We start from the raw sequence: 25,014 nt of genomic DNA on the forward strand, positions 1-25,014 counted from the left end.
CCAACAAGTTTTAACCGTTGCTCGTTGTTTATATTAAAAAGTTATTAACAATCCAAGTTGGTAATTGTTTCATTTCTTTGCGTGAAAAATCGAATGACTGTAGACAGAGGAGAAATATGAGGTGAAACGTCTAGGAAAATAACCGAAAAAACAGTAACTGAAAAAAGTCACCTTTTTACTATACAAAACAAAATTTTTCCACTTTAAAATATATTTTACGACTTTCCACGCGAAGCGAGTTTCACCCCCCCTTCTGTCAAAGGACTCACAACTTTCCACGTATATTAGATTATATATACAAATAAATCTCATATCACGTTGTAAAGTGTATGCGTAGTTGCCTCATCTAAGGGAGGGAAGGGATAGATAGAAAAATCGTATCTTTGCGTTTAAAATCGTAAAATAATAGTCGCTCATTTTTTTCATATTCAAATGTAATTTGTTCAATTTCTTACGGCTTAAGTCTTAAAAACTTATTAAGCTTTACGGTCACGAGAATCGAGATTAAGAAGTTCGACTGTTAATCGAAAACCAACTTACAGACTTAATTTTTTATATGATGTAGATAAATACTATACATAAATAATCCCACAATTGGAGCAATATTGACCGTATAATTTTCTTGTAATGTTATTTTGAAATTGACCATTTTAAACATATCGCTTTATAGGAGGCGGTCGTTCCGAAGTAGATAATCACTGATTTAATACATACTCAGCCATATCTCGTCTAATCAGATCACCGTCTCGGTCTCGGTCGAGAATGTCGTTGATCTCGAATCGAAATTTTTTTACAAATTATATTTTTACTGCGGACAAATATTATAAATTTCGATAAGCATTTGTTATTCGCCGAAATACTCGCTGCTCGAGGTTTGGTTCGGTAATCTGGGCGCACCTTAAAACAACTGATGTTCGCGGACTTCTCCGTTTAGTAGAAGGTTTGATGACTGGCCCAGATTTTTAGTACATGTGTATGTCTCGCCGAGACTCGATCTCGGTCTCGATTTGAAAACAGAGTCTCGGTCTCGTTTCAGTCCCGATCTCAGTACCGATATAACGAGACGGGACCAGTTTCGACATCGAAACACTATTCTACTCTAGTAAATAGCAATTAACAATAATATTACATCTATGTTGTAATTTCCTATTTAACTATTACATACAACACGTGTTGCATATTGTATTTATATTGTTGAGTGGAATTTATATATATTATTAATATAATGTTAATTGATATTTATTGAGTACTATTATCTCATAATAGGGATTTACAAATAATTCGATAGCAAACTTGTTATGATAAGTAATTATGCTTTCATATATTTATATTATTACATATACATTATTATTGTTTAATTCATAATTATTATATCATCCTACTTTCCAGTAAACAACAATTAACATTAAGCTGAGTAGGAAATTATAACGTTATATCAATGTTATAATTTCTTACTTAACTTTTACGTAAAACATGTGTTACATCACATTTATATTATATATTATTGAGTGAGAAATTAATATAGGTATATCATTGATGTAATGTTACTGTTAGTTGGTGTTTACTATTAATTATCTCATAATCAATATTTGCGAGAGGCATGACTGAAGCCTTTTCCAAAGCAGAACGACTTTAGAATCCATTTATTCCGGCATAAATGGAATTACGAGAGACTGAAAGGAAATCGTGTAAATGACTTAATTCAGAGTATCTGCCAATTTTATTCTATCAGGTCCATGCGCGTATTCGAAATCGTCAACTTCCCAGTAATGTTCACGCGCGTCAATTTGCGTCATGTAAATGTAACGCGGAAAGTCCGAGGAGCCAGCTCGGGAAACACCTGATGACGTTTTCTCGAAATTATATTCTAGATCGGCGGAACAGATGCGAAATGTAGATCACCACCTTTGTACCCGTAGATCCAGGATGCAGAAATGCAAAGTGTCTCATGAATATTATGAATACCATTATCACGCGAAGCAGGTATTTGCAAAAAAGCGCCACCGCGCTTGTGATTATAGCGACTGAAGCGGGAGAAGAAATGCGGACAACGTATTTGTATTTATAGCGACGAATCCGCGAATGTACTTTCCTAGATCATTGCCATTCTCCCTTCCACAAACCGTTTCGCCGGAAGAAGACCTTGAAGCGTGACTCTAAATCGCGGCCGAGGCACATAGCCAGTACACGCGACAGTTGTGAACTGATGTCGTCGGATTCTATTCCGTTTCTCTATCGATAAAATATTCGCGATGTATGAAGCAGGATAAACAACAAGGTGCGACGATTAAATGTCAAATGTGTATTTTGTTGAAAATTCATACTTAGTTTCGTTAAATCATTCCCTCAAGAAGGAACGACTCTCTAAAGTATGTACAATATATATTTAGATTGTACTGTTATAACATATTATTATGTATCATTATTTTAATGTATTATAATGTGTTACTTACTATTATATATTATAAATTATAATTGAAATTATAGTATCTAACTCTAACATAATAACAAAAATAGTAGGAGCTAGTAATTAAATTATTCACTACTGCACGGAGAGAATTTTCTTTTAAAATTTCTGAAAATATGGTAGTTGTGATACAATACAATATTTTAAAGATTTTTACCATGCACTTCAGTAAAATTAATCAAACTTATTTTATACTTTATTGTAGTTTTATCAATGAATGAGAGAGATTTACATATATAAAAAAGTAATTATAATTGAAATTATTATCTAATCATATCTGTTAACATAATAACAAAAATAGCAGAAACTAATAATTAAAAAGATTTTGTACTATTACATTATATATAATAAAAATTATAATTGAAATTATATATATAATATGTAATTATGACATAATAATAAAACTAACAGGAGCTTATATAATAATTCGAAAGATTAATTGGTTCTTTTCTTTTAGGATTAAGATTGCGTTCATTAAAAAAACAAAATGTTCAATTATATTATTAGTTAATCTTGCAGAGCGATTGCAGCTTACGAGAAAGATTCTACGAGGAGATAAGAAGAATTCTACGGCGAGTGTTAATAGCTTACCATACGTAGCTTTAATTACGGTAATAATCGTACGTTTTCCTACGACATGGAACCCGGGGAAAACACGCGGCCGTGATACGTTCCCGGTATAACGTCGTAGTTATATGGTATGGCGATCGTGACGCGAGGATGGATGAATCAGTTGCCGCGCGCGGCAACGAGACCAGTAGATCGGAGAACATCGAATCGGACAGTCCACTTCGTGAATCCTTTGTTCGTTCTGTAAAGTCAGAGAAGATACTTGCGGTGTTTTAAAATACGGTGAGTGATATTAAAAGAAAAAAAAATAATTTTTTTAAATTGCTAAAGAAACATGCTCGATTATATTGTAAATATTATTTTATGTTGTAATATTATTTTGTAAATATTTTATAAATATTGTGTGCTGTCTGAGAGTGTCAGCAAAAAAGCTAAAATTGGCAAATGCTCCAGTTACAAAGTACAATTACAAGGAATATAATTACAAAGTGCTAGCTAAAATAGCAAAAAAATTACGAAATGAAGAAAAAATAAGATATTATAATAACAATTGAATAAAATAGTTTAAAAAATAAATAGTTTAAGTGAATAAAATAGTTCAAAGGATATTTACGTTTTGAACTTAAAAGACGCAAGAGTGAGAGAGTTTTATATGGCAATTAGTCACGATTTATGGCAACAGCTGTCAGAAATATATATGTAGTAGTAAAGTTTTATATGGCAATTAGTCACGATTCATGGTAACAGCTGTCAGAAATATATATGTAGTAGTGCGATATAAAGAGTAAAATTTTCAATCGATTTATTCATTCACGGATTCCCGATCGCGATGATAAAGATTCCTTGGATATAAGAGAAAAAGACACGTGATAGCAACCATAAAGATGATACCTGTACAAATTTTATATGTAGAATTGTCGTACAAGTTGAATAAACTATTCTGTAATTGCAATAATTGTAAAATAGTTTATTCAGCATTTGTTTAAATTTTGTAATGTACAAAATTTATATGTAGAATATTATATTTTATAAGTTTTATATGTAAAATTAATGTATATAAAAATATAAAATTGTTTATTAAACTATATATATACATTAAGTTTACAGTGCAAGTTTTATATGTAAAATTATACTATACAAGTTTTCTATGCAGAATTAATGTACGTAAGTGAATATATTATTTATACTTGCAATAATTATGAAATAGTCTATTCAATTATATATATACATATATGTGTGTACATTAATTCTACATATAACACTTGTACAGTTATCATCTTTAGTTTATGTTTTGCCATTATGCCTTTATCTCTGATACCCGAGAATATTTTCATTATCGCGGTCGGAAATCCTATTCATAAACAAACATGAAACCGCATATAATCTCTAGGGGTCAGTTTCGAACCTTTATATCTAAAAAACTACCGCTCGGAACAACAAATTGTGAATACTTTTATAACTCATATTTTTTCCAAAACTTTCATGATGTAATATTTTGATTCACGAATTTCGGAACATCCTGTATAAATCTGTATAGTTGTATAATGATCCAAATGGTCCTTTATAGTTGCTATATTTTTCTCTGACTGTAGAATGATATTTTTTCAAGCAATAATGAAAGAGTAAAAATTGAAGTGATATGAAAAATTGCATTGTTTCGCAGGTGATTTCTTCAATCGATTCTCTACGGTTCTCCAACATGAACGGAACAAGGAAGTCTGGCAACGATGAGATATTGTATCTAGACGAGATCCACGACGAGGTGTCGAGGCCCCTGACGTCCACTGACACCGAGGCAGAAGCGCCGTCCATCGGGCTGCGCGCCGGCTTCGTCTCGGAAAATGATGAAAATCTCGCCGACAATCCGCGAGGACCGGATTCGGTCACCGTAACGGAGTCCGACGTGCTGGATAAAAACCCACCGCCGATCGGCTTCGACGGCAGAAACGGACCAGGATTGCCTGTGGGAATACAATCCGAATGGTCCAGCAACATCTTTCCTCCTACGCCTGCCGTGCAGGTCGTCACCCCGGACGTGAACGTCTACCAGCACAAGAAGACCCTGGCCCAGGGTATGATGGACTTGGCGCTGTTGTCCGCGAACGCGAATCAGATGCGCTACGTTCTCCAGACTGACGGCCGGCATCCGTACTTCTATCCGTCACTCGTCATGATCAGCATGAGCCTGTTCCTGCAGATTGCTGTGGGCATTGGTCTGATATGGAACAGCGTCTACAATGTCAAGGAACATGAGCAAATGTGTAAGGCGAACAAGGCCAACAATTGGACAGTTGTTGGGATCTTCCTCGTCACAACATTCAATGTTTTCATCTCGTCGTTCGGCGTTGTCGATCAAACGGTTGCCGTCACAACATAAAATTCCTTGTTTTTCTCTTTACTCTTGATGTGCTCTCTCTTTCTCTCAACGATACGCAATCGTTTATAAAGTGAATGACCAGATAAAATATTTCCGTTGTTTTTAAAGTGATACCAACAAGTTTATGATTTCATATAGAAACTTCATAACGTTTCTGTATTATTATTTTAATGTATATTAATCATCTGATGTATTGAATATCGAAAGACTTTCAGAAAAACTTTTTATTGCAGTCGTGATTTACATCAGAAAAGCCATATGAATCTTTTCTCACATAATGAATGTTACTTCAAATATTTTTTTCATTATTAGCGAAAAACGATGGAAATATTTTAAATTCCGATAGTAAGTAGATCATTTTTCACACTGAGCGTTCAATCATTAAATGCATTCATTCATTTTTCACTTATTCATGCAAAAACGCCTCGACACACAAATAATTTATAGTGACATATAATTTTAATTTAATTTAAGCGACTTTTTTATTTCAAAGTGATGATAAATAATAAAATATTACTGTTTAATAATAAATAATTCTTTTTTATGTAATGTAAACGTCTATGAAATGATACAAAATAACATATCGGTCAAACGCGAACGACAGACGGTATCGACTTCAACATTTCCTCCAATTCGTCGGCCAACCGTTTTCTATTTTGTTGAAAATTTTCCTCCTCCCGGTCCTGGCGCTCATTCAAATCGTTCGACCAGCTCCGCGCCTCCGCGTTATTACATTGACTTCTGTGTGCGCGAGACGGACAATTCAAAGACCAATTCCTAGAATCACCGCTATCCATCTTCTCGGATTTGAAATCTCGAAGTTTGTCTCTAATTACGTGACGTAACAACGAGGTAAATGCGGCGAGTTCCCGCGTATTGATTACTCTCGGATTCAATTCCATAGATCTCCTGTGCTCTTGAATCACCCTAGCCTGCAATGCATATTATTGAAGTCATTACTACAATTAATATAGCGTTGTCAGAATTTTTTTATGGTTTGTTATTCTAATCTTCAGATACTCAAGTTAATTTGAGTATTCCAGGCGATTTTTTTTTATTTTTATTATGCAAAAAAAATTGGAAAAGATCTTTAAGAATTATTTTGTGTGAGAAATAATTAATACTTCCAACAATATATAGTCGATCTTCTTTTATAAAACAACTCGGAGCAAATTCTACGAATATGAGAGCAACATAAATATTTTTATATTTTTTTCTTTTCTGGCAATTGATGTAATTTTTTACTTGTATTTTATTAGAGAAAGAATAAAGTAATTTGCATTGCAATGCGAAGAAGCTGTTTTCTGTCTCTTAATTTAACTTGAGTCAAATTTCTTCATCTTGTCTGTATCTCTCTTTATCTCTCCTGAAATTCTGCCAGGTTCTGTGACGTTTGATGCTCTAATGAATGCTTCTCAAGTTCTATAATTACAAAATTCTTAGGAAATAGATTCTTTGTCTTCATTATAATCTCTTTTAAGTACAGTTTTATAAAATGTCATAAAATCAGAGAGCCGTATTATTAAGACATTAAGGTCCTAAAAAAAGAGCAAACTACGGAATGTTGTCCAGAGAGTCGCATTAGTACCTTAAAACATTACTTAAGACAGTCTTAAAATAAGAATGGACTTCATGAATGCCACCTTAAAAGTTTTAGAGACTAAGGTTTACCATCCAGTCGAAGAACACGTGCCGCTTCCGCAGCCACTTGGCGCGCACGTCGAGCAGAATCCCAGCCTCGCGGAACTCTCGCAGCCGCCGTCGATCCTTCTCGGAGCTTCCGCCTCCTCCGTCGTCGAGGATGCGCGTTCTGGAGAGGCGTTTCATCAACGCTAATTCAGACACGCTCAAGTGCGGCAGACCACTCACGTCGATGCTCGCCGCGTGGACTTTAGATATCAATTTAGCCCGTTCGCGGATCAACTCGTTGACCTCCCGCAAGTTTAGATTTACCGTGGCATTCAAGTGCAGGATACTGCTAAGCTGGGCGCTTGTTAATACCGGCTGATTGTTCGGTACGATAATTAGCGATGAAGGCTGGATAGAACTTTGATATATGAATGAATTTCCTTTGACATGAAAAGACACTATATATAATATATCAAGCTGATCGGTGAGACATTCATTAATGCGCTTTTTTTGTTAATTATTTAACAAAAGCACACAGAGAAGGTATAAACAAAAGTATAAGCAAGTTATATGATCTGATTCTCTTCAATACGAAAGACCGCAAGAAATGTCGACATTTTATTACTTTTGAGTCGCTATTTCTTATCTATTCAATTAAAAAAATAGATTTCATTTATTTCTATTGTATTTACGTTAAAAAGTTTAATACTGACTTCCGATGAATCTACATGTGAACATTCGGCACCTAGAACGCCATCGGCTAGTTTCGCTCGAAGGATGGCAGTGAGGACATCCTGCGTTCCCAGCAGCCAAGCTAAAGCTATCAACGCATCTCTATTATGTTCGTCGTTTTGTGATAAGCTGTAGAACTCGATCACTGGGTATTGTAAGAATGCGAGATGCAGCTTCACCGCCGACGACGCGTCTGGAAATACGATTGACAATGTGAAGTCTTTTTATAAGAAGAGACATAAATTAAGTGTTAATAATATTATGATAAATAGTTGTATTATAATAGTAATTAGTGGTACATTTATTAATATTTATAATAATTAATTGTGTATGGTTTAAAAGACATTTCTTGTTTAATATTGAAATGTTATAATAATTAATATTATATTGTATATAAAAATATTAATTATTATAACATTTCAATATTAAACAAGAAATTTCTTTTAAACCATACACGTAAATACACAATTAATTATTATAATATTAATAAATGTACCACTAATTATTATTATAACACAACTATTTATCATAATATTAATAAATTAAGTAAAAAGAAGGTCAAAGTTAGATGTTGAAATAATAATTCTATATGTAATTTATCTTAAATATATTTACTTTACATGACACTGAAGGAAAGGTATTTAAATTACATATAGAATTTTATTATTTTTTAATTTATTATTATTTCAACATCTATATAACTTTGACCGTAGTTTAATAAAATAGAAAATATTAAAATTTTTATAAAGTATTTTACATAGCTTTAAATCTATTTTTCCTTTACAATAATACAAAAGTATATTATTGTAATATTATAAAAAATTGTGCGTAATTTTTTTTAAATATATTTAATTTATTATAAAAATATATTCAATATTTTTTTATAGATGCGTACAGTAATTAAGATTTCTTTTTTAAAAGAGTACCACATTTGCAATTAATTACTATACTTTAAACAAAGAGATTGCATGTCTCTTTTTTTCTTACATGCTGACAATAAGAGCAATTTTACTTGTTTAATTATAACAATTATGTATACATAATTGCGGCGCGAAGACTTCGTAATTGGAATAACGTGCATGTTTCTTGTTAAAACAAACGAACGCGAATCTAGAGTACGATCTGCAATGCACTCGGTAATTAAAAATGCAAATCATTTAAACGAACCGTAATTTCGAAAATCTATGTCGCCTCGTTTCTCTCTCGCGGCGTAGTAGCTCAGAATGCGCAGTGTGCTCCACAGCTTCTCAGCCTAAACATAAAACATATGATTGCGTTCAACAGACTTATCAGATTATTTTCAGGAGAATTTTCCTGTATACATAACTAAATATCACGTCCATATATAGATATTGCCGTAATTACGGTAAATGTCTGGTATAACGCTCTCCCTTATTGTGATCTTCCTGTTACTTTGTAAATATGTTTTCAACAGCGATAGGATTATCAGCCTCGTCTGATAAATTAGGTTAGGTTAGGTTAGCAGGAGCTATTCGAATCTCCGATACTTATAACATTTATACTTACGACGATTTCGTCCGGGGCGTTATACTTGGCCAGCCTTAAATGCTCGGGCGTTAAACTTAGGTTTATCAACGAGTTAATGTATTCGCATAATGTCGGTAACGTATCTTTTATATCGCACATGGTGCTACGAATGTCACGCGCGCGACCAAGAAACGGGTTTCGTATGATCTGCGCAGCATTCAAACGCGCGACGTGACGAACCGGCTGCGGTGGGTTGCGGTTCGTTCACTTTCAATTAAATCGGCGATGAGATTATATACGTTCCCGGACAGCACACAATATTTGTAAAATATTCACAAAGTATATGTAAATATTTATAAGATTTATTTAAAATATTTTGTAAATCTTTTTTCTCTTCTCTCTCTCTTCTCTCTCTTCTCTCTTCTCTTTTTGTGGTCTGATTGCACAGATCATAAATATTTATTATAGATATTATGAAATATGTTAATGCGATTGTCGTTTAACATTTAAAAATGAATATCAAACACCCAATAGAGCACAGAAATAGCATTTGCAGCAATATTGATGGTTGCAATACATTACACGTTGCAGCAATATTGCTGCAAGTTTTATGCTGTTGGGGACGTCAATTTATTACAATTGCGAAATAAATTCAGAACAGATAGAAGAGTTGAATCTCTTATTATAATCCAGACAGCACAGAATATTTATGATAAATATTTATTAATATTTATTTTTCGAAATGTCATATAAATATTTCATACATATTTTATATAAAGCTTTATCCGAAATATTATTAAAATATAGACCAAATATTTTATGTAATATTTATGACAAATATAAATCAATATTTCTAAAAAGCATTTTTTACTTGGATTATAATGTATTATTAAGTATTTTCATAGCGTTTACTATAACATTTACAATAAATATTTCATATTATATATTTATAATAAATGATCTATGCAATCTAAGATCACAAAGATATTTACAAAATATTAAAAATAAATCTTACAAATATTTATAAACATTTTGTAAATATTTTATAAATATTGTGTGCTGTCGGGGAATATAATATCTGTAAGATGTAATTAAAGGGTTAATCGAATGGGCCAGAAATTGATAAAAAAAATAAATATTTCTTTTATTACCGACAAAGTTATGTTTAATTTTTTATACGGATCATATCACAAAAGATGCACGAAAACGAGAAATTAATTACATTATTAATTACACAAACTGCATTAATTGTGAAAATAGAAATCATAGTACATGAATTGCGTTATAAGAGTACTGCTTATTTGCTTTTTAGTATAAAAGTACTGACATTGCTTTTTTGTAACTCATGTAACACCGTTCAAAGTATAATCGAGAGTTGTACGCAATTAGCGAAAGAAAAATTTTACGTTAATAAAAATAATTATTTTTCGTAATTATCGCAAAATAAATATAATCCTATTTTCTTGCATTTTATTTCCAAATGAATGAATATTTCTTATCCAGTGAGAGAAATGATAATGAAATCGACGTCTAATCGACATCGATTTGATGTCGATTCCATTATCATTTCTCACTGGATAATTGGTCCTTATATTATTCCCTTAATGAAGAAAAACATTAATGCCTCTGTTTATACATAAAATAAAAATAGAATTCACTACGATTGAAAATACCATTTTTAAAAAAAGAATAGATAAAACCAAACAAAAACAAAGAGAAGTTGAAAGGAAAAGAACAAAATTTAAATTTTGCACCATATTTAGACCTCTTCGATTTTTCCACTACTAGGGATGAGCGATTTTCGATTATTAATCGAAAAGATCAACAGTTTTTTCTCCAAAAAATAATCGATTCGGTCCGATGCAGTATGAAAAAAAATCAAAGGGAAATAAATCAATTTTGCAACATTAATATTAATCATTAATTTGTACATAATATTAATTTAAGATCTAGCTTCGACCGATATAGGATTCTACTTTATCGATTGTGATCTCACATGTACGGTCTAAAAATGAGATTATTATTATTTACATAATATTAATTCTAGATGATTATTGGATACATTGATACACTCTTTTTATATTAATAACGCTATTGTAATTGTAGAGGCGCTGTTGTAGCCGTGTTTGACATTTTAATATAATTGTAATGATTAAAAACGTCTCTGATATATAATTGTTAAATATTAATTAAAAATTTATCAAAATAAAAATTATTTCCCTTCAGATCGCTCACAGTGTGCGATGTGTCCCTCTCCCAATGCATCGATGTACGATTTTTTATGTCAGATATCGGCAGTTTTAAACAATTTTTTCCTCTCTAATAAAAAAAATATTTTATACTCGGAAAATTTAATGCACTGCAAAATGCGCTTGCTTCGTCCATGCAGAAATCTGACGGTAATCAGACGCATTGAGCGTTCAGTGAGCTCTTGCATCTGATTAGCATATAGATTCCATTATAGATCTAAAAATTGACCAAACAAGTATAAGAGCTCACTGAGCGCTCAATGCTGTAGATTTTTAGGGCTGGCAGTGAATGAAACACAGCCGAAGTTTTAAGCCGTAAACCGTAAGAATTTGACCAATCACAGTCCAATTCGAGTAGAATAATCGACTATGATTCATCCATTTCTTATGGCTTAAGGCTTAGAACTCTATTGTAGATCCGGGGTAAAAGCCATCACACGTACAAAAATTTTAGTCGTGTGATGACCTTTAAGGGTGCAGCCACAAACCACAATAGAAAGAATAAGGAATTAGGAACAAGGAATAACGATTTCAACGTATCAGAAATCAACACCCGGAAACCGGAAAATGCACTGCAGTATTTAGAAAATCTGTCTCTAATGAAGGAATTTCTTTTAAGAAAAATAAATAAAATAAATTATATTCGTTAATTTACGATTTATTTTTAATAAAATCATTGACTTTTCAATATTACTCCTACAATTAAAAACGTTTCCTTAAAAAAATTCGAGTCTCTCGATACTTTTAAAGGAATAATGAATTCGTCACACACCGATGAATTCAATCATCCGTAATTCTAACATCGATAATAATTTTTTCGCACATCGCCCATCCCTACCTACTATCGTCAGACACAGTCCCCTCCAACCCAGGATACGAGACCGACGGTGGGAGAAGGAATAAAAAAATGTTCGGGCTCCTATAGTCTTATGTGCGTCTGGCTTTTCCGCGCGTTGTTGTCGCTGGTCAGTCGCGACCAGTTCCACCCCCGCTCTTCTCTTAACTCAAGTCGCACCGGAAGCGAGACAGCCTCTTCTCTCTTTCTCTCCCGCCCGTCGATTCTGTCTCGGACCGCGCGGAGGTGGTTCCTCGGATCGGAATTGCGCTGACCGATCACTCCGATCAGTAGAATACGAGCGGCCGCGCGTCGATCGTCGTCGAGAGTATCGCGTGGTTCTCGCGGGAAGTCTTCGTTTTCTGCACGACGTTCCGCGTTTTTTACTTTTTGAAATGACATCGAGAACTCTTCGTCTGAAGTGGACCGCCTACCTGGCACTCATTCTGGTAAGAGACTGCACTGATTGCATTAATTAGAATTTAATGCAATTGTGGATTAATGCAATTAATTGAATTAATGGGCCGGTTGTATTAATTGTAAAATTTTGGTTGAAAATGGACGAATCAGAATTTTTGGGTTGAATCTATTGTAATTTTAGTTGAGATAATCGCATTAAGAAAAAATATCCTAAATTTAAATAAATATTTATTAAAAGTGTCAACTAAACACTTACTTACAGTAAATAAATATTTACTTGATAAAAAGAAATGATTATTAAATAAAATTAATGTTCTTTATATCAAATAAATATATCTTTATATTTAACAAATATTTAATTGACACACTGTTCAAATAAATAATTTATTAAATTTCTTTTCAATGCAAAAATTCTAATTGATGTAATCAAATTCTTTGGTTTCTTCTATTTTCAACCAGAAAAGTTTCTAACAATTAATGTATCGTCGAATTCGATTCTTCACCATGTTTGCTGTCAGAATTATTAATCTTTGGAATTAATGTGTGTCTTCCCTATTTAATCAATTGCTGAATATTTTCACAACTGTGTCGCGTATGGATTTGTTAGATTCGTTTATTCATATTTATCTTTCTCCGAATTTTTAAATCGGCGATTTATGGGATTTATGCGCGCATGGAGGTCATGTCGGTTGAAAGACGCAGAAACGTGTCTGCGGCAATGTGAATATGTGTGTATATTAATATCGAGTGGAGGATTTTACTGCGGAGATTAATATCCGATATATTCTTGTTATTATCTTTATCTCAATACCATCGCGGAACGCTCGAGTTTTTTGGCTCTTTTTGCAAAAAAGCAGAAACGCCTTCGGGCAACGAAAGTGTTAATTAAAGGTAATGAAAACAATCATGGTTCGAAGTTGAATTGTCGACATTTTCAACACAATTGTGCCACACAACTTCGAACCATGATTGTTTTCATTACCTTTAATTAACACTTCCGTTGCCCGAAGGCGTCTTTAACATACAAAGTAAGTAATTACTAACTTTCAATAAAAGTTTTTGTTATTCACAGTACTTTTAATACTGCAAGGTATATAAGTGGTTAATTATTTATTTTTAGTATTAAAGTGAATAACAGTGCTTTTATTGGAAGTTAGTAATTAATTATTTACTTTGTGTGTTAAAAACATTGAACAAAAGTGCTTTTACTGAAAGATAGTGATTCATTACTTACTTTTAGCATAAAAACAATAACAGTGCCTTTACTGGAAGGAATAATTAATTATCTATTTTGAGTATTAAAAGCATGAAACAACAATGCTTTTAATGCAAGGTAGTGATTAATTTCTTATTTTGAGTATTAAAGCAATGAACAACAGCGCTTTTACTGGTAGATAGGTATTAATTAGTAATTGCTTATTTTGAGTATTAAAAGCAACAGTGCCTTTAATACTCAAAATACACTAAAATTACTACCTTCTACGAAATAGACCGATATTACATTGGATTCCTGTGAGAGGAATGTTCGTTCCTAAATTTTTCCGTCATCTCCTTTTTACGAATATCGGTCATCCACATTCCATTTTTATTTATCTCTTTTACGTTTCTTTCTTCCTAGAATGTATATTGCCTCAGGTTTTTTCCTCTTATACTAGTTTGACAAGGTTTTCCAACAATGAACAGATTTAAATAACACGTTCGGAAGTTGTCACAAGGTGTTGTGACACATATATGTATCAAATGCACGAGAGTGTGTAATAATAAAACGATGACAGATAGGATACCTGGAAAAGTCGCGGGATTACCTGGCGATCCGCTTCGTTGACGGAAGGAATTAAGATGCAATATTTACCGGGGGGAATATCTAGAGATAAATATTATATATCGTAAAATTACGTTACGACAGTTCTCCGCAATTATTATAGATGCGAATATCTCGCGCGTGTTTTGAATTTTTCAGGATTTTTTCTAAGAAAATGAAGAAAAAAATTGCAAAAAAAATTAAACTGACTCAATCGTATAATAAAATATATAACCTATGTAGAAATTAAACACTTAATTTTATTTTAATAATACATAAATTATCAACAAAGTTTCACACTGAAAAAAATTATTGAATTTTGTTAAATATTTATTTGAAAATACTAACGAAATATTTACTTACAGTAAATAAACATTTATTTAAAATACAAAAATTATACTTATAAATAAATATATGTTTACATTTGGTAAATTTGTAAGTACTATTCAAACAAATATTTAATAAAAATTCAGTAAATTTTTTTTCAGTGTCAACAAAATTAAAATTCTCGAAATGAACAGTGAAATGGACCAAGAACTATTTAAATATAAAAAAGAGAGAATGAAGACATTTTCGATCAAAAAGAAGCAGATCTTGGCTTAATGTGACAAATCGTATCGGCGCAAAAATCACATATGAATATTACTAGGCACCAAAATCTGCTTTTTTTTTCTTTAGTCTCTTTTAAGAATCATTTATACTGGTCATAAACTGTTAACTTATGCCATAAGCTATAAAAAAATTAAACTAATTACTTACGGCATAATTTAACAGTTTCCCAGTCAACACAAAGTCCAAAATTGAGGCATAAGATGTCTTTTGGACATCTTAAAGATGTCTTATGTCTCAATTTTGAATAAATGATCTTTTATTCTCAAAATACTTTCGGATACCGGCGGCCTGCGCGGAGTAATCACACCGCATTATATAATCTCGTTCGCGGCTACATGCACTTGCTTGTAACAGGATCTTATGCCGCCTCTCAACCTCGGTATAGAAATAATTTATCTTTCTCTTATCGCGTTCTATTCTCCCGCCGCGCGCAGTGATTCCGACCTCATGATCCAAGAACAGGACGGTTCTTTACATAATTCCAAGCGCGCGCGCGTGTACTTCGCGGAAAACGGCTTATTTTTAAAGAAAAAAAAGCCGCGGGTCGAGATTCGATTGTTTTCATATACCTTTTTCGTTCGGCAGGTGTGCCAGACGGTGCGACCGATCGAAGGATATCCTCGCGCTTCCTCGGAAGTGTCGGAGGAGTCGCCGGACGCCGGAAGTTCCTCGTCGCAGGACGCGTTGTCGATTTCAAGAGTGATCGAAAAGGCGTACGAGCAACAGGTGTTTCTACAATATTAAACGAAGTAGATCATAAATGTGAATACACAACAATTAGGAAATGAAAGCCTTAACAATGGAAGGACCGAGGCAGCCATTAGTGTGTCCGATGAATACAAAAATTTGTAATTGAGCTCCAAATTGTATTTATTCAAAATTTTCACATTAAAAAAGATGTAATCATATATTCATTCAAAATTTTTGGTTTTCAAAAAATATTTATTTACAAAAAAACTATGAATATTTAACGAGTATTCATATTCATTCAAACAAAATATAAACTGATAAAGGAAGCTCCAATAAGCAATCGTTACCCTTTAACCGTTTGATAACTTTAAGTAAAAAAATGAATTTTATTTATTTTTGTCATTATAATTCAGATTTTATGAAGGAAACTTAGAAATTTTGAAAAATATTTTAGAAAGCAATACATTTTTTATTTATAAATACCTATCTATTTGATAGAGCGTCATATTCCGATATAATTCCGGTTATCATAGTAATGTTATAAACATTTTATAACATTATTTATTAAGCTATCTTGGTCGTTCATTATGGTCTGTGGACATTAAATTCTGAGATATATTATTTATTCCCAATAAAAAATGTCTTTGTTTAATCTATAGGTTAAACAAGGACGTATAGGGCAAGGTCTAAGCACATGGTGTAATCGTAGTCATTGTTTTTATAGATTTCTGTTTTCACTTGCAAGCTTTGCAAGCTATGTGCAGATAGTACAGAGTAAAAGTGAATACGAAACGAAAGTATTCGTAATCATATTAAAAAAATATTCATTCAAATGGAATAAAAAAGTACTTATTCTCGTTTCTTGACGAATAAAAAAGAAGTGTATTCGAATGAGTATTTTTATTCATTTCTTATTCATTTATTCGAATATTAGGTGTATTCACTGGACACGCTAGCAGCCATTTTGGCTCCTCGCGAAATTCAACTACACTGAAAGAAAAGATACCCAGTAAACGAAAATGGATTGAAATGAATTGAAATGGATTCAGATTTTCAGAAATATGGATTCACGAATGTTAAAATGAATACTTTTCAATTCTGAATGCATTTTTATTCATTTACAGGAATTGGAGCACATCTCTATGCTTTTCAATTTAAAAACAATATCAGCTTTTTCTGTGCATTGTGAATATCGTTCAATTCAAAATTTTGAATAGGAAATGCAGTTTTTCAATCCAATTGCATCTAATTGAATCTAATTGAATCCAATTGAATCCAAGAAAAAGTCTTCGCTATTCAAAATACGCATTCGGATAGAAAAAATTTCAATCCATTTTAATCCATTCTCGTTTACTGAGTTGGCTGCTGCAGCCAATTAAAAATGTTATGCCATATTCAGCCAATCTTTTCTTTCAGTGTAACTTTTAGTACTCAGTTCTAACAGAACTAGGATAGTAATATCACAAATTAAATTGACAAGCAATTTAATAATATTGATGCTCATGGATATCTTAGAAAGATACTCATAAATCTGAAGGTAAGAAGCATCTTAAAACCTGTAAATAATTTTAGGTGTTTCTGCGACCGCAAGAATGGCCGCAGAAGATCAACGACGAAGACAACAATTGTTGTTCACAAAGGATCGAACAGACGCAGAGGAGCACTTCGAAGGAGAAGTTTTCGAGCGATGGGGTGATTCAAAGTAGATCAAAAAGATCATTGCAAGGCATGTTTATCTTGTATAAGTATTGACTTCAAGTAATGAATATTCTTTTTCAGTGACTCTCCGGAACTAATCAATAACCATTCATGATTAGATCAAGGTCAGTAGTTTAAACGCAATCGAAGATCTATTTAAAGTTGCGGTTTTCTCCGTAAAACGGGAACTTACGAAATAACGATAGCGCGTGTATTCCGAATATCGTGTGTTATAAAAAGTGATTTCCTGATGAAGAAAATTTTTATATCTCATAATATTTTTAAAAAATTTTTCATATTTTAAATTTATAAAGGTTTAAAAAAATATCTTAAACTAATCAGATATTATAAGTTTTCTTCGGAAATTATAGAATGAGAAATAGATTTTGAATATCTCAGAATTCACGTAAGGAATTCTGGAAAAGATGTAGACTTTCTCAGTATTTCTAAAAAGTTCTAATTTTATAAAAATTTTGTAGAAACACACACACAAATTACATAAGAATTTTCTAAAAAATTATATAAAAGTTATAAAGTTATATAAAAATTATGAAAATTTCTGAAATTTATATAGAAAATTATGTAAAGAATTCTAAGAAAAAGTGTCCCATTCTGATGAAATAATCTCATTATATTTCATATTTTTAATATCTTTAAAAGAATTTGATTTTATAAAAATTTCTAAAAAAAATATCTTTTATAAGTTTTCTTTGAAAATTATAGATTAAGAAATTTTTTGATGTTTCAGAATTTGCATAAGTAAAATATTTAAAAAAGAATATTGACTTTCTCAGTATCTCTGAAAAGTATTCCAATTTGTATTTAAAAATCTGAACAATTTTCTAATAATTTATAAAATCATATAGAAAAATGTGAAAAATTCTGACATTTATATAGAAATTCCGAAACAATTGTGGAAGAATTTTAAAAAATATTCATAATAAATATTGCTGAGGTATCTTTCTCCTTTGCAGATTCGAGCACTAACATGTCGATGTACAGAAGTCCGGACATGCCGCACAGGGACGCGGGTACGTCAATGCACAGGAATTCCGAGGAGAAAATTATTTTTCCGGACGGTAGGATTTCGACGGAAACATCGATGCTGCCGACATTGATCTGCCGGAAAAGTACGTTCTGCGAGAACGTCGCCGACTATCCCAGGCAACTGGTGAACACAGCAATACAGCGGAACGCCAGTTTGAGATTCCTGGAGAGTGTCGATACTGTCGATTCGGTTAGAAATGATTCCGTCACACATAAGAACGCGTGAGCGTTCGTTTTATTATTAGCTCATCATATCGTTGCGTCAAAATGAAGTTTATTTTATATTCTGCTATAATTATTCAGCTGTGCGTATATGTGTACGTCTTTGCAGAACAAAGAATTGCGAAATTGACATAATCTCGGCGTGTTACGTAAACTTCCGATACACGAGACACACGGAAATGACGTTGAAGTATTCTTTAACACTACGTTTTATGCAATATGGTGACAATGAGGGAAATCTGAAATCTAAATTAAAATCATTATCGTTCCAAATTATACGTGGAAAAATGGTTCTGCTGAAGTATCTAAAAATTTAATTAGACACAAATCTGAAAATAATTTTATTGAACCATCAAAGTGATTATGTAGAATGCTTAAGATATAATTGATACTAAACGTCCCAATAATTGAACAGTTGGTGAACATTTATTAGACAGTTATTGGATGAAATGAAAAAAATTTTAAATATCAAACTTTTAATTGTATTTAAGACTTTAATCGTTGTTTATAAAAATTTAATAACAAATTTATTTAGAATCGTATGTATCATTAAAAGCTTAATATTTAAAATTTTTGTCATTTTGTTCAATAATTGGATCATATATTAAGTACATTAAACGTTAATAACTAGACATCGGATTCTTATGCAATTTCATATTTTTTGCAGATTGGAAAGTGACATCAAAATAGAAAGTTTTATTAAAAAAGCATTCTAAAAATGCATATTTATTTGTGCATATTATACAAATTTGCATATTTTGTGCACATCTGCAAAAAATATCTGCATAAAAATCCGATGTCTATTAATAACAATGCTGCAAAAAGTTTTAACATTCCAGCAATCAATTTAAGTATCCTACAAAAATAGAAACAAAATTATTTTTATATCTGTATCTAGCTAAATTGTTAGACATTTCATCAAAACTGTTCTTTCCATGTATAGATTATTTTTGCGTTAGATTGACAGTGAAATTATATAATGCCGGTTTTAATGTATTACTGTACTTATAGTTTCAATCTTCAATATATTTAATATTTTACTTGCCTCGTTTATTAAATTCCGCGACGTATCTTATAGGGTTACATATATATGCTTTTCCAGATGTCTGACGTCGGCGACGTGGAACAGAGGATAGACACGATGTCGCGCGAATCAGTGCTTTGCCCAATTCGCGTGAGTTGATTTGGCTTTTTTCTTCTTTTGAATAAGTTTTTAGTTTCCTTAGATTACCTCTGCATTGTGCAATAAATATTAGAATTAGTAAATAACATTTGAAATATCATTAATCGTTCGCAGGAACAAGTAGTATACCCGCAAACAGCGCAGAACAAGGAAAATCAATGGTTGTTCATCGTGAACCAGGATGACTTGAAGCAAGGAATACGCATCGAAGTTTGTTTGTAAGAACAATTCTATTTGAGTAATTGATAATCGAAAACAGCTATATTCAAAATTTTTTTTTAATGAGATCACACAATTACTCCTTCCCAAACAATGTCCAAAGACGGAAGATTGTTCAAATGTCCAAAGACGTCTTATGTTCCGATTTTAAACTTTATATTGTCTGGATGGGTTTCTTAAATCACGAATTGAACATTTAAAAGATGTGCAAAGCAGTTATAAATTGATCTATAAAATTAAAAGAGAAAAGTGGATCTAATTACAAAATCAAATCATTTCTACTTATAGTTATATTCGTCAGTCAATTTTCAAAAATGGTAAGACACTTCAAAATCAGCTAAAATCCTTTCTTCAAAAACCAGTCGAGTGCATTCTATTTTAATAAATAAAAATTGTACTTCTATTTATGTCATATTGTACATTTCTTGTTAACTAAAACAACAATTTTTCAAAAAAGAAAATAATATGGGGACGGAATCGTCTGATATATACTTATAGCGAGTTTTTAATTGCAGGAACGAAGGCCAGAAGTGCAACATGGTTGAAGGCTTCGCCGAGGGCTACACGACCTCCTGCAAACAGAAATATATCTATCGAGAATTGGCAGCGGTGGGAAGCGATGGTAACATCTTCAAGGATCAATTCCGCTTTCCGTCGAGCTGCTGTTGTCACGTGAAGTTCACTGGCGATCTTACATCCAGGCTGGGACTAAGACTAAACTTGTCAGTCAATCGAACACAATAAAGTAGATCAAGTTTTCACATCAATGATACTCCAATAGGAAAGCTAGGACGAGCGAAGAGAAAATATAATAGAGTGACTCTTTCAGTCTCATTCGTGTCTACGCAGACGTTCGGTACGTCGCACGTTCACAGATAAGATGCTTAGGATGACTCTGTCATATCAACTCTGATGCTATTACACCAAGCAGCTTGTTGTTAACTGTTAACAGTAAAATTATGGGGCGATAATTTTTGTAATAAATTCTCTATAGTGGTTTAAGATGCTCATTAGCATAGTATTGTTAAATTGCTTGTCAATTTATAATTTGTGATATTACATACTCCAGTTTCAGTTCAGAACTATGTTTCAAGATCGACAAATAACACCAGTTTACAAATTTTGAATACTTTTTACTGCAAAAAAGACCTAACTTTTTTTAATGTATTTTGGGACGCTGAGTTCGAATATGCCATCAGAAAAATTCCATCAACACTGCCGATTTGTTTTCTAATAAAACTTGTTTTCAAACTTCCTAATTATATTGGAAAAAGTCTTTCTTTTTTTAATAATTTTTCTTATATCTCAAAATCCTGAAAATATTTCAATGGTAGATTCGGACTCATAGAAAATTATCGTAGAAATAATCTTCATATCATACGAAACTTTGTAAACCAGTGTAATCGGCACACAGTTCGCATGAACTGGAAACTCACGCAAAAATATTATTAGGCCAAGATCCGCTTTGACCAAATATGGCCTTCACTTCTTCGCTTATTTGTGTTATTAATTTTTTGTTTCACACATGAAAAAAAGAATTAGATACTAAGAGCAACGAGTACAGTTGAATACAATTTGAAATTTTACTGAAAACAATTCTGTCTATTAAATTAATTGTCGAGCTTGGTCGAAGTTGTCGCCAGCGGTTTTTGGTTACTCCTTTTTCCTCGTTAGAGAGAAATAAAAACTACTCCCTGTCTTCATTCTCTTTCTACGTTCAGACATCGTGCCTCATGCTCGGTCTATTTGTATTACGTCTATGAATCGGAGGACCACACTGTCGTGTCCAGAATATGAAGGTGGAGGAAGTTGATACACGAAGGAATTCGCGAGCCGAGAACAATCGGCGACATCGATATCATGTCGATTAACGAAGGAACGGAGGTGTCTCCACATGAAGGAACTATGCCGTTTTATAAATATCGCCAATGCTCTCTTGTATTATTATTAATATACGCGACAATATTCGACAATAGGATAAGTATTACGTGTACAGAATTATATTATGTGATATTATGTGATACGTTTACTTATACTCTAATTAACATGTCTACGTTATATTTTCTAAATCTTACAAGTAATTTTACAAATAAAACGATCCATTCCTCGTTCTTGTGTACATTTTTTTCCGCAAGGAACGTCAGATCGCCGTCAAAAAGGCACATGATTTATAGAATACGTTCATAAAATATTAAGTTTTTAGACGCAATGCGTCTCCAGTCAAAAATATAGAGGTATAAAGTCGTAAATGATTATTTGTACGCTGTAACATGATTAACTCTGGCAGTTTTCCTTTCCAAATGGAAGTCAGAGACTTGTCCAGTGTACATAAATTTGTCTTGATTCTCTAACGGAGCATCTTGCAAAATGCAATCTTGTTCATATGAAAGAAATGCGCTCGTCCATCAGACGAGTAAGGAACATGGATATCAAAAAGAAAACATCAGTCATCCTTCCGCTACATCGTAAAGCTCTCTCGCTCTGTCGCTATCGTATTAAATATCCTGCTGCGACATTGACGAAGCTATTCTCAACATGCCTGTGACAGAAAGAGCGAAAGAATTCAACTGATTAGCTCTGACAAAGAAATAAAAGAGAAAAAGTATATTTTACACAACAGGAACAAGGGATTTCTGGAATAAAATCAACAAAGCTTCAAACAAATAATTTATCCTATTTTTTCTACCAATTCTAGATTTCTTCTTTCGAACGTCTTTAAAACGTTTTGAATTGCGATTTTAGACTTTGCGTTGGTCCGGGAAAGGAGGATCTGGAACCGACAGAAAGCTGAGACGTACCTTGGCGCTGAAATCGGTATCAAAACCACTCTTCCTCTGCATTTGTGCCTGGAGGTCGGCCAGCTGGGCAATCGACATGTCGATGTCGCCGCTGCTGATGTGCGCTGTGTGTCTGAAATTCGTGGGCACGCCGATCATGCTCCGGTCTATCCTGAGCCTCTGATGCGGCCTGCCACTGTTCCGCCTGTTGTTCCTCGTTGGCCGTGGCGTCAGGCAGCACGTGAAACACTGCACCCAGAGCTCGTTGTTGCCAGCCATCTCTCGCACGTATCCACACGTATCACTGTAAAAATTTCACAGGTGAGGTAAACACCTAAACATCTCGAGTGACATGTACTTATGGCCAGAAACATACATCTGTATTCATAGTCAGGGGTTATATTTAAGATTTCCTATTATTAAATTTATTTTCAGATGCTCTATGAATTATTTTATCGACTATTAGCATCTAAAGATGAACTTAAGAAAACCTTAAATATAAAGCTTAACTATGAATAGAGAGAGAAACATGATAAAATTTATTATTATTAATCTCAAGTGCTTTTTTTATTTATATAATATGTGTGTGATAAAATAAATTGTTTTTAAAAATTTCAATTAAATTACAACATTATATTTAAAAAAGCATTTGAAATTATTAGTAATAATACAAACAAATAAAATTATTCAGATTTAAAATTCTCATTAACATCTAATTATTAATATTCTTACAAAGATACTTATTAGTATAAAAAATTATTAAGTTTGTCAATTTAATAAGGAATATTACTGCTGTAGTTCTAAAAATATTTCGGCACGCAGATTGCAGAATTAGATGTATATAAATTCTACTAAGATCTGTTTTAACTGAATATAGGATTTCTCTTATTTAATTAAAATAAACAAATAAAGTTTTGTGTAAATGTCTGGACACAAGTATGTGTCTGATCACTGCAAGATTGGGAAAGTTACTTTCCAAGTTACTCATAAAAGTCATAAGTTACTTTTTATTATAGAAATTGAGAACAATAAATTCGGGTATTCTATTTTATATTATATTTTGTCATTTGCTCCAATTTTGTATTACATTTGCGCTAAATTTCTATAACAAACACATATAAAGTAACCTAAAAAGTAACTTATAAGAAACAAAGTAACTTTCCCAGTCCTACTGAGACGTTTATCTTGTATCTTTACCTGGACAATCTCCTGATAACCCAGAAGGAAATTCGAAGGCTCCTCGATTTAATCCGGGCCGAGCAGCTCGACGCGAATGAAGTCCACGACTGCGACTCGCGGAGCGGAATCAGCGGATTCACAGCGTTCCAGGTTAATCTTCGCGGCGTAGAGGTTAAGTTGACGGACGACGGTTGCGACCGGTCTCAACGGCCGACGAGTCGAACAAAACAAACATTTCCGTGGAACGCGCGGCTCGCGATTGCGAAGGACATCGTTCCCTGCGAGCGTAAATACTGGAGGACGGTAAGGATATCGGAAGATATCCAGGCGGCTGCTGCGGCGATGGAAACAAAGGCAAACCTGGCAAGCTCGGTCGGCTCGCGATGTTGACACGAGCGCTGTCAGACCCGCGGCCCGTTTCACACGATCGCTTCTTCGCTATTCTTCGCGATTCGCCACACGGATCCTTTTACGTCCGTTCTTTGTAGCTGCACTATGTTATACTTTCTGCTTAAGGAGGTCTTCCAAGTTCCAGTCTTTTTCCTAACATAAGAATTTGAATATTGAAGAGCTTATTCTCAAGTATAATATAATATATTATTCTCAAAAATATAATATAATGTAATATATATATAATATAATATATTCTCAAAATTATAATATAGTATACTTTCTGCTTAAGGAGGTCTTCCAAGTTCCAGTCTTTTTCCTAACATAAGAATTTGAATATTGAAGAGCTTATTCTCAAGTATAATATAATATATTATTCTCAAAAATATAATATAATGTAATATATATATAATATAATATATTCTCAAA

At 32.8% G+C, this 25,014-nt stretch overlaps 4 protein-coding genes across 9 annotated transcripts; 2 read left to right on the top strand and 2 right to left on the bottom strand.

The window, feature by feature from the left end:
• Positions 1-2,114: 2,114 nt before the first annotated feature.
• On the top strand, positions 2,115-5,560 carry LOC108725785 (ninjurin-1). Of its 5 annotated transcripts, none has more exons than XM_018453012.1 (3): positions 2,115-2,369; positions 2,975-3,319; positions 4,701-5,560. In XM_018453012.1, the coding sequence occupies exon 3, from the start codon at positions 4,737-4,739 to the stop codon at positions 5,412-5,414; it is 678 nt and encodes a 225-aa protein (XP_018308514.1). In that variant the 5' UTR covers positions 2,115-2,369; positions 2,975-3,319; positions 4,701-4,736; the 3' UTR covers positions 5,415-5,560. The 5 variants fall into 5 exon arrangements, with proteins under 5 accessions (XP_018308514.1, XP_018308526.1, XP_018308535.1 ...); XM_018453024.1 differs by having other exon boundaries at positions 2,987-3,319; XM_018453033.1 differs by having other exon boundaries at positions 2,115-2,278.
• Positions 5,561-5,904: 344 nt separating this feature from the next.
• On the bottom strand, positions 5,905-9,456 carry LOC108726004 (uncharacterized). Its single transcript, XM_018453360.1, has 5 exons — positions 9,303-9,456; positions 8,943-9,027; positions 7,757-7,968; positions 7,086-7,451; positions 5,905-6,346 (listed from the first exon to the last, which is right to left on the bottom strand). The coding sequence occupies exons 1-5, from the start codon at positions 9,420-9,422 to the stop codon at positions 6,002-6,004; spliced, it is 1,128 nt and encodes a 375-aa protein (XP_018308862.1). The 5' UTR covers positions 9,423-9,456; the 3' UTR covers positions 5,905-6,001.
• Positions 9,457-12,484: 3,028 nt separating this feature from the next.
• Positions 12,485-21,450, top strand: LOC108726013 (Spaetzle domain-containing protein). The gene is made up of 7 exons (XM_018453371.1): positions 12,485-12,796; positions 15,766-15,906; positions 17,443-17,596; positions 18,543-18,805; positions 19,940-20,011; positions 20,135-20,238; positions 20,755-21,450. The coding sequence occupies exons 1-7, from the start codon at positions 12,743-12,745 to the stop codon at positions 20,981-20,983; spliced, it is 1,017 nt and encodes a 338-aa protein (XP_018308873.1). The 5' UTR covers positions 12,485-12,742; the 3' UTR covers positions 20,984-21,450.
• A 472-nt stretch (positions 21,451-21,922) lies between these two features.
• On the bottom strand, positions 21,923-24,274 carry Spec2 (CDC42 small effector protein Spec2). Of its 2 annotated transcripts, none has more exons than XM_018453390.1 (3): positions 24,167-24,191; positions 23,038-23,320; positions 21,923-22,778 (listed from the first exon to the last, which is right to left on the bottom strand). In XM_018453390.1, exons 2-3 carry the CDS (start codon positions 23,293-23,295, stop codon positions 22,770-22,772), a joined length of 267 nt encoding a protein of 88 aa, XP_018308892.1. In that variant the 5' UTR covers positions 23,296-23,320; positions 24,167-24,191; the 3' UTR covers positions 21,923-22,769. The 2 variants fall into 2 exon arrangements, with proteins under 2 accessions (XP_018308892.1, XP_018308884.1); XM_018453382.1 differs by lacking the exon at positions 24,167-24,191 and adding an exon at positions 24,214-24,274 and having other exon boundaries at positions 22,319-22,778.
• Positions 24,275-25,014: the final 740 nt, after the last annotated feature.

Source organism: Mycetomoellerius zeteki, unplaced genomic scaffold (genome assembly GCF_001594055.1).
Source record: "Mycetomoellerius zeteki isolate Tzet28-1 unplaced genomic scaffold, Tzet1.0 scaffold110, whole genome shotgun sequence".
NCBI classification, from domain to species: Eukaryota; Metazoa; Arthropoda; class Insecta; order Hymenoptera; family Formicidae; genus Mycetomoellerius; species Mycetomoellerius zeteki.

Bases quoted from the DNA above. Each gene is read 5' to 3' on its own strand.
- LOC108725785 (XM_018453012.1), top strand. From the start codon at position 4,737: ATGAACGGAACAAGGAAGTCTGGCAACGATGAGATATTGTATCTAGAC.
- LOC108726004 (XM_018453360.1), bottom strand. From the start codon at position 9,422: ATGTGCGATATAAAAGATACGTTACCGACATTATGCGAATACATTAAC. The intron at 7,969-8,942 runs GTTCGTTTAAAT...TCGTATTTCCAG, and splicing joins CATAGATTTTCGAAATTACG to ACGCGTCGTCGGCGGTGAAG. The intron at 7,452-7,756 runs GTCAGTATTAAA...AGTTCTATCCAG, and splicing joins CACATGTAGATTCATCGGAA to CCTTCATCGCTAATTATCGT.
- LOC108726013 (XM_018453371.1), top strand. From the start codon at position 12,743: ATGACATCGAGAACTCTTCGTCTGAAGTGGACCGCCTACCTGGCACTC. The intron at 18,806-19,939 runs GTTAGAAATGAT...ATGCTTTTCCAG, and splicing joins GTGTCGATACTGTCGATTCG to ATGTCTGACGTCGGCGACGT. The intron at 20,239-20,754 runs GTAAGAACAATT...TTTTAATTGCAG, and splicing joins ATACGCATCGAAGTTTGTTT to GAACGAAGGCCAGAAGTGCA.
- Spec2 (XM_018453390.1), bottom strand. From the start codon at position 23,295: ATGGCTGGCAACAACGAGCTCTGGGTGCAGTGTTTCACGTGCTGCCTG.